General features: G+C 36.1%; 1 protein-coding gene across 2 annotated transcripts; it reads left to right on the forward strand.

The window, feature by feature from the left end:
* Positions 1 to 9,465, forward strand: LOC104108532 (syntaxin-132-like). 2 transcript variants are annotated; one of them, XM_009617599.4, is made up of 13 exons: positions 1 to 188; positions 2,749 to 2,868; positions 3,033 to 3,089; positions 5,223 to 5,271; positions 5,899 to 5,987; positions 6,072 to 6,145; positions 6,735 to 6,777; positions 6,859 to 6,919; positions 7,034 to 7,059; positions 7,162 to 7,239; positions 8,628 to 8,708; positions 8,838 to 8,903; positions 9,005 to 9,465. In XM_009617599.4, exons 1-13 carry the CDS (start codon positions 171 to 173, stop codon positions 9,176 to 9,178), a joined length of 936 nt encoding a protein of 311 aa, XP_009615894.1. In that variant the 5' UTR covers positions 1 to 170; the 3' UTR covers positions 9,179 to 9,465. The 2 variants fall into 2 exon arrangements, with proteins under 2 accessions (XP_009615894.1, XP_009615893.1); XM_009617598.4 differs by lacking the exon at positions 1 to 188 and adding an exon at positions 1,536 to 1,680.

Genomic DNA, 9,465 nt, shown 5'->3' on the forward strand with positions numbered 1-9,465 from the left:
TTGCAACAGCAAAGCACATTCTTTCATATCGCTGTCTCTGTCTCTCTCCCCCCCCCTCTCTCTCTAAAATTCTCAAAGGGGTCGAAAGCAAAACTTATAGAGAAGAAAACTACGGAGGAGAGAGAGACAGAGAGAGAGAGCACCAAAAAGATCTCTCATTCTTCTCCACAATGAACGACCTTTTAAATGTAAGCTTTCTACATTTCCCCCTAACACCCCCTCTTTATTTGTTTTGTATCTACATTTTCTTGATCTATATGGCAGCTGAGAAATTTCAAGAATTGGGAAAAGAATGAAATCTTTTTCGACCCTTATTCGGTTTTCCCATTTTTCACTGCTTTCTTTGGTCAAAGGGTCTATTTTTTTTAGGACGATGCTGACCTCGACTTAGGGTCATATTTTAGTTGCCATGATAGCTACTTTACCATTTGTCTTTTGATCTATATGAGAGCTGAGAAATACAAAGAAATGAGAAAAAGAACAAAACTTGTCCACCCCTTTTGGATTTTTTCATGTTTTACTTCATTTATTGCTCAAAGGGTCAAATTTTAGTTGTCATGATAGCCACTTAACCTTTTTAAAAAAAAATCTGTATGGCAGCTGGGAAATACAAAGAAATAGGAAAAGAACGAAACTTGTTAAATCTTTTTGGTTTTTCCCATGTTTCACTGCTTTCAATTTCTCAAAGGGTTCATGTTTTATTGGTCATTTTTTGTTTATCCTTTTGGCAGCTGAGAATTGGGAAAAGAACAAAACTCGTTGACCTTTTTTTCGTTTTTTTTTGTGGGTATTTCAATGCTTTCATAGCTCACAGGATCAGATTTTATTTGCCTGTGTACCCAATTTTTCCATTTTCTTAATGACAGCCGAGAATGACAAAGAAATGGAAAAAAGACAAAAACTTGTAGTGAACCTTTATGTGTTTTCCCTTGTTTCGCTTTTCATAGCTTAAATGGTCAAATATTTGTGTGTCATTACTCAACTTACCATGTTCTTCTTCTTGATTTGATTAAGGAAAAAAAGGTGTCTGTAGTAAATAATTGTTTATTATTGTGTATTCTTGACGGCTTCTAGCTGATGAGTAAGTTAGGAATGAAAAAGACAGTACAAAATGACATTTGGATCATGACAATTGTTAAAAAGCTGCATTCTTTGGCACCCAAGGGTATGACCTAGTGGTCAATGCAGTAGGTGAGAACCATGAGGTCTCAGGTTCAAATCCCAGCGGAGGCAAATACTAGGTGATTTCTTTCCATTTGGTGGATAGAGTTACCTGTTGCTGGTGGGAGGTGACAGGTATCCCGTGGAATTAGTCGAGGTGCGCGCAAGCTGGCCCGGACACCACGGTTATCAAAAAAAAAAGCTGCATTCTTTGGCCTTTCTTTGCCACTATGATGAAGTTGGCTTTTAAACTTACTGCTGTAAGGGGTAGAAGAAGTGAAGGAAAACCACTTCTTGGAATTTCCATCGCTTATAAGCATTTTTAATGCAAAATTTTATTATATAAGCTCTTTTATTATGCCGTTACAAAACACTACAGCAAGGAAGACAAGTGATTCTTAGGCTTCGTTGTCAATGGTTATGTCTGAATGTTGTCGTGTCCCTGTTATGGAGGGTGAAAAAGGCTCAAAATCTTCTCCTTCCAGGAGCACTATTCTCAATTGTTTCCCTGTTATGGAGGTGAAAAAAAGTGTCCATATTTTTTCCCTGCACATATTTGAACACATTTTTTTTGGTAAGATTATATATTAGGAGGCAAAGTTTCATGATCCTCTGTAGACTCCTCTCCGGGGCACATTTTCGACCCGAGAATTGTCAAACTATAAGATGTTTTTACACCTTTTAGCAATATTTGGGTTGGCATTTTGTTCTCTAATAAGTGCTCGGTCTAACGTCTTGCTGAAATAAGAAGGAACAAATGCTAATATGGTGTCATTATAACTATCTCAATCTCCATGATAATAGATGAAAGAGTGTCACTACTCACTAATCAGATCCATCTTTGTGCTGTAAGTTTGAATCAAAGAGCTGATAACTGGATATGTGAATTGTAGTTCAAAATTTCGCTCTATAAATTGTATATTCTTCATAACTTTTTGGTCTGATATGCTACTCGGACTCTTCAAAAATGTTGTTGGGTGCGTGTCGGATCCTCCAAACTTAGTACATTTTTGGAGGATCCGACACGGGTGCGGCAGCACTTTTGGAGAGTCCGAGCAACATAGTCTGACAACCTGAAAATCCTTATCCTTCTCAATGTAGCATGTAAAACTCTAATAGCTATGGGTATTGTTTGTCATTGGCCAACTGTCATTGAACCTGGATTTTCTTCATGTAGTATTAGATGTACGTAAAAATAAGGTACCTGGTGCAACAGTGAAGTGCGCAAGCTGGCCCAGATACCACTATTATTAAAAAAGATGTATGTAAATTAATGGCCTTTGTTTTGCCATTTTTACATAAAAAATGATTATCCTAGGACTACTTTTTTGTTTCTTTACTAATGATTTCGGAGGATATTCGATGTCTGTGTCAATAGACTTCTCCAAAAGTTTAGTATATTTAGTGCTATTTTAGTGGTCCTAGTCTTTTAACTTCATTCACTCATGTCGGCTTTGATATAATCCTTGAAGCATGTTGCTGCATGTAGTACTCAATATAAAGATCTATATCCTTTTGGTAATGCACTTGTTGAAAAGCATATAATATTTCATTTTTCATATTATAACAGCTTGATTTCTCTTGTAGGATGATTTTGATACTTTGGAGGCCCCTAGGCATCAAAATGATAGAAATGGAGATATTGAAATGGGAACCCAAAGAGCAATGAATTCCGGGGAGCTAGGCCTCGACGATTTCTTTAAAAAGGTTTATAAATAATCTTGTTTCTTTTTTAATGGAAGAATAATAGCATGATTGTCCTATCCCTCTCCTTCCCCTTCTTCAATTACTTTCTCTGCGCATTTTGAAGTTGATCTCATGAAGCTTTCTCACTTCCTCCGTTTCTTTCCCCACTTATCTTTGTGTGCTAGGTTCAACAAATTGAAAAACAATATGAAAATCTGAACGGACTACTCCAGAAACTTCAGGTATATGTCTTTCCTTTTTTTTCCTTTCTGAATCTTTTTCTTCAAAAGGTACAATTGCCATTAGAATCATGCAAAGGAGTGGCACCTAATTTCCTCGAAAGTGCATTTGAGTACTTCAAACGTTTTCCATTTTTCTTTTACTTTTCTGTCTCAGAGACATTGCTTCTATCTCTTACAACTTGTTCATTATTTGAGCAGGCTCATGCCTGTATTTCTTTTATTGAGTTTGGTTTCTTGTTGTGTGTTATAAGATATGCGTTCGAGGTCTTTGAAATTCTAATGTAACTTCTTGGTTTAATTGAACATCTTTTTGCTCCAAGGTTCAACTTTTACATACAGTGATTTTGTTTTAAAGTTCGCATTCCTCGATGCGCTAATCAAGCACACAAAGGTGCCACATTCTAAATTTCCTCTGGATTTGGATATTTATACTAAAACCAGTAAAACTCTAATGCGTTATATGATTAACTTCCTTTATATTGACCACCTAATTTATAAGCTTGTGTATCTCAATTTCCTAGTAAAATTACAACGAACTTCCTTTTCCTTTTCTTTGATAAGTATTCTGACGAGCTTCTACAATTTGCAACAACAACAACAACAACCAAGTATAATCCGGGGTCTGGGGAGGGTAGTGTGTACGCAGACCTTATCCCTACCCTGGGGTAGAGAGGCTGTTTCCGATAGACCCTCGGCTCCCTTCCTCTAAGAATTACCCACCTTGCTCCTGGGGTGACTCGAACTCACAACCTCTTGGTTGGAAGTGGAGGGTGCTCACCACTAGAGCAACCCACTCCAAGGACATAAGCAAATATAAAAAAAAATACTCGTTTAATTTTATATGAGGGTATTGAACACACAGAGTTTAAGATGCTAACAGGAGTTGTTTAAGGAAGAAAATATTAAAGTAGTGGAAATAGTTAGTTTAATACAACAAAAAGTTTAGCGTACGGAGATCAAAAAATGTTGTCAAACTTTAAAACGTTCCAAAATGAAAAAGAAGTCATATAACAGATGAATTGGTGTTCTATTTACGGGCTCCCTCTAGATTAACAAAAACTCAATAGAGCTCCTCTCCTGTAATGTTTCATTATGCTGATCTTCCTTTATCTAGGACAAATAGAACCTCTGTTTAAGGTCGACATGTTCTACATTGCTAAATCAAGTTTAAACATTGTAAATACATTAAAAAAATGGTGTTATATTGCAGTCTCACAATTTTTTTATTTGTAGAGGGATTAGAAAGTAATATAAAATCTGCTCAGCCAGTACATCAGTACAATGTCAGAGGATTTATGTTAACCGACATTATCAAAAGTACATCACTCTAGCATCCCAACTATCCTAAAAGATTCATGAAGCTCCACTGGTTATCCTAAAAGTTATTTTGTTGCAAATTTGTAATAATTACATGTAATTACTCCTTTGGTTGATCAAGAGATAATAATTACACCATCAATAAGAGTTCAAGACTGTTTCCAACAGGGTCCTAAAGTAAATCTGAAATAAATAGGAAAAGTACGCTGATCGTATGGGAAACATGATGGCTTATCAACATAAATGAAGCAGGCTCAGAAATGAGCTTCGTATGGGCATACCATTTTTGCTTGAATAAATATGACCGGGAAGGAAACTAACAAATCGTTCACAGTCATCACTTAAGGCTTTCATCTCTGAAGAAAACCATACAGACCCATCAAGACCCCATCCCATATGAAGAAAACCATACAGACCCATCATTCTTCTACAATTTGAAGAATGAATATTTTGAGTATACTTCTTGCCCGAGACGGTTTATTAGATATTAATTGTAATCTTTCGCAACTTCATTTTCCCCTAGTTCATTGATGTTTAGATTTATTAAGAGCACTGTGTCAAAAAGATAATTGGTTGACTGCCATTTTGACCTTTAGCTGTTTTGTAATATAACCTAGCTTCCAGAGACAAATCGTGTTCTTCTACATAACTAGAAGGCTCTTCTATATATCCCCTCTAGAATTAATAATTCTCTCTCAAATTGTAGGTCACTTAGCAGAAGATGTATGAGCTTAGAAGATCCGTGTAATTTCTTTGTTCTTGAAATACTAGGTAGATATGTAAATACTTAAAGATCCTTCCCAATGTTCTTAACAGGATGCTCATGAGGAATCAAAGGCTGTTACAAAAGCTGCTGCTATGAAAGGTAATAATCCATCTTTATGCAGTTGTAATACTTGAGCAAGTCATATAGCCATTGATTTGCATGATTATGGTATTTTGGACTCGTAGTATATATTATATACTCACTCTAACCCATTTTATGGAACTTAGTTTAACTTGATCGGAGTAGGAACTCCTAATGTGTTACCAAAGTTGAATCAAATATTTTCTTGGTATACCATACAATAGAAAGTAGAATGAATTAAGACATAAGATAATTAGACACTCCCTCTATTCCAATTTAGGTGTTTTATCTATAAGTATCTATCCCAATTTATGTAACACATAGACCATATTGTACACTTCTACAAATGATAAACACATTAGAAGTACAGATAAAATATGAGAGCATGCCCTAAAGCAATTTGAGAATGGATTAGTGCTCTGTCCTTAAATTTAGAATGTTGACAAAAAAAATTGAAGCATGTAGGTGCAGTTTATTGAATGTTTTTTTTTTGGTTTTGCAAATGTAGCAAATAAAAGTAAAAATTGAAATGGGACTTTTGCACTGAGCAAGATCTTCCCTTTGCTTGGGAAAGTCCATTTTCCTTATGTGTTTGCTGTTGTTTTTAAGTAGGTAGTTGTTAATCGATAAAATTGTAACCTGCAGCAATTAAGCAGCGAATGGAAAAAGATGTCGATGAAGTCGGAAAAATAGCTCGATTAATCAAATTAAAAATTGAGGAACTTGATAAAGAAGTGAGTAACATCAAATTCTTACATGTCTTACTTTTGGTCCTTTTATTTTCTCTCTGTTTCAATCTATTGTTTATTCTCTTGCAGAATCTAGCCAATAGAAACAAGCCGGGATGTGGTAAAGGATCAGCTGTTGACAGATCAAGAACAGCTACAACAGTGTAATTTCGACTACTTTGTCTCCTTTGTTTCTCTGATAGTTATTTCATTGTCACAGAGTTGTTATTTTGACATTGTTGAATGGGTATCACAAATTTATTATAAAGAGATGCTCAAATTGGTTGGCTATGACGTATGTAGACACTATGCTGGGGCAAGCAACAACAACTACTACTACGCCTCAGTCCCAAACACTATTGTTTTCACAGTAAATAGAGTTTGAATTCTTGAATTTGTTCTGATCAGGAGAGTAAATAATGGTTGTGCTAGGGGATGTACAGTCTGTTGAACTTGATTGTGGACAGCAGAATATTTTCAGTGTATTTCCTCCTCTTAGTAATTCATTTATTTGATGGGTGGTTCTAATCCCTGTTAAACAGAAACAGTGTGTTTCCTCCTTTTAGTTTGCACACATGTGGAAACACTTCAGCAAGTAGTTTCCAGTTTGTCAGTGCTTAATGCATCGGAAAATTTGTTAAAGTGAAGCCCTCATGGTTTTCCTTAGTCTTTCCCTCTTGCATTATTGCACATTCTCAATACTTATCTTGATATACCTATGGTATGCACTTAACTTGTTATATATGCTTGCAGTTCCTTGAAAAAGAAGTTCAAAGATAAGATGGCCGAGTTTCAGGTATGTAAGACGTTAGTTAAGAATGGCTTTTTCTCTAGGCTTTACTTGCTCTAAGGTTCAGTTGATTTGAAATATTTGCAGACTTTAAGGGAAAACATCCACCATGAATATCGTGAGGTTGTTGAAAGACGAGTATTTACAGGTGCAAAAAACTTCTGAGTTTGAATTTTCTGCATGGATTTTAAATGTTTTAAAACAAATTCTAATTGCTATTTCTTTTTCTTTTTTTGTATCTTTCTCTTTTTGTGGTCGACAGTGACTGGTAATCGAGCTGATGAAGAGGTAAAAGCTTGTAGTTCTTGTGACTCATTGAGAACGTAGATTCTTTTTCGTATATCTTCTTATTTGCCCCCTTTTCTTGTTTTCCCTCTATTTTCACTTCAGACTATTGATAGATTGATAGAGACTGGGGATAGTGAACAAATATTCCAGAAAGCTATTCAGCAACAAGGGCGAGGACAGGTCCTGCTCAATTGTTTTTGCAATCTCTTCCTTTTATTTACTTTGTATTGTTACCTTATGCCCTAGTGTTATTAGCATGTAACCTCTTCACATAGCACTTAGGATCAATATCTGAATGCTTGAAGCTATTATCTCTGGGATTTAGAAGTCCATGCTTTTAAGCAGCTTAAGTTTCTGTTGGCTTTTCCACTGGCTTTGTTAAACATGGAATTGGGCCATCCTATTCCATTTAGTGCTGTTTTATTTATCAATTCTTTAACATGCAATCAATGTTTAGGTATGTTTTTTGGACTCACATAAAGCCCGTGATGCCTTACTCCAGCAACATTCTTTTACCATCTCAGAAGCGGCTTTATTGACGACATTGGAATGATCCATCTTTCAACCCTCTTAAGATTTGATAGGGAGAGTTCATAGATCGTCAAATTCCTAGAAATGGATTGAACGGTAGGAAATGACTATTATGGATGATCTGATGCTAATACTTCAGGCTCCAGATACGGCAGAGGTTCTATGGGGACCATGTTAGGTGATCGTAGTATCTTGTGACCATCATAACATCTTGCAAACAGCTCTTGTTTAATGTTATGTTGTGTTTATTCCTTTATATATTCCCTTTCTGTTAAATGTCAATGCCACATCCCTTCCCCTAAAAACATAAGAGAAGAAAGTCTTAGCTGCTTTCCAACTCGCTGGAAACCACCATAAAGTTATTAACATTCATCTGAATCCTTACCCCCCACCCCACCCCCCAAAAAAAGGAGGGAAGGAGATTCATGATTTGACTTCTGTAGTATATGAAACCAAGTAATCTTATTCTTCCTGTCCTTTTGAAAAATTCCTGAGCTGGATAAGGCCAAATTGACAAAGATCTTTTTAATCCTCAAGCTGCTAATGATTGATCAGTGGCTTTCCCTTGGAGTAGTGTAGCACTCAAAAAAGTGAATGACGCAACATACTGGAATTATGTTCAAAAGAGGGGAGATAGCAGGGGAACTAGCTCTAGCCACGTGGGGATAGAGGCAGCAGATAATAGTGGTAGGGGGTTATTATTTTGGCGACAGACATGGATAAGATTTTCTGGAGTTATATTTTATTATTTCAATGCATATCATTTTTTGGCCGCCAATCTTGATCTAATGACCAAGTTTGATGAAACATAACAACTAGAGCCCGAAATATACAATGAAAGTTAACCACCATCACCTGATCCATATTCCTTATTCTCTCTTCGTGTTCTATTAAATAAATAATATTACATGCAAACTTTTGGCCTTTTGTGTGATAAAGAAGCTTAGGTACGTTAATAATCTTGCTAGCGAGGCACTTGAAATTTTAGTGATTGGTGATATAATAGTATACTGGTTCTCATTGTTGGCGGCTTGCAGATAATGGGCACTCTAGCTGAAATTCAAGAGCGCCATGATGCAGTCAGAGAATTAGAGAGAAAGCTTCTTGAGTTGCAACAGGTATATACTTTCCTTAGTCACATCTAGTCTGGTGCCAATTTGGAAACATGACAAATTAAGGAATATATATGGTGCCCTGATAAATGAGTAATACATATTGATGTCTGGTTGTCGTATACTGCAACACAGATATTCTTGGACATAGCAGTGTTGGTTGATGCTCAAGGAGACATGCTTGATAATATAGAATCACAGGTACTGAAATTCTTTATCCTTGTATTATCCCTCTTTAAAATAAGTATGGGAACTTTGGTATACTTTTATGTTTCCTCATTTCCAACAACCCGAATTTTCAGGTATCAACTGCTGTAGACCATGTGCAATCAGGGAATACTGCTTTACAAAAGGCAAAGAAACTACAAAGGAATTCCAGAAAATGGATGTGCTTTGCCATCATCCTCCTCCTCATAATTGTTGCAATCATCGTCGTTGGTGTGATTAAACCATGGAGCAGTAACAAGGGTGCTTAACTTATTCATCACCCAGTTAAGCAATGTATACATATATATAATGGATACTATCACTGGATATGCTATTGATATATACCATTTCTTGGTTTTGTACATGTGGACCCTGGGGCTTATCTCTATTTATAGAGTCTGACCTGTGATTGAAATATGTAATCTATTCTTTACAATCTTGATTTTTACCTGGTTGGGATTTGGGAGAATACTACTCTGTAGTCTGTACTGGAAGAATACTATTCATTCAAATTTTATTGAAATCGTGGTGTCTGGGCCAGCTTGCGTGCATTAAA

The sequence above is a fragment of the Nicotiana tomentosiformis genome, chromosome 2 (assembly GCF_000390325.3).
Source record: "Nicotiana tomentosiformis chromosome 2, ASM39032v3, whole genome shotgun sequence".
NCBI lineage: Eukaryota > Viridiplantae > Streptophyta > Magnoliopsida > Solanales > Solanaceae > Nicotiana > Nicotiana tomentosiformis.

Bases quoted from the DNA above. Each gene is read 5' to 3' on its own strand.
- LOC104108532 (XM_009617598.4), top strand. From the start codon at position 1,576: ATGGTTATGTCTGAATGTTGTCGTGTCCCTGTTATGGAGGGTGAAAAA. The intron at 6,920-7,033 runs GTGCAAAAAACT...TGTGGTCGACAG, and splicing joins TGAAAGACGAGTATTTACAG to TGACTGGTAATCGAGCTGAT. The intron at 8,709-8,837 runs GTATATACTTTC...ACTGCAACACAG, and splicing joins AGCTTCTTGAGTTGCAACAG to ATATTCTTGGACATAGCAGT.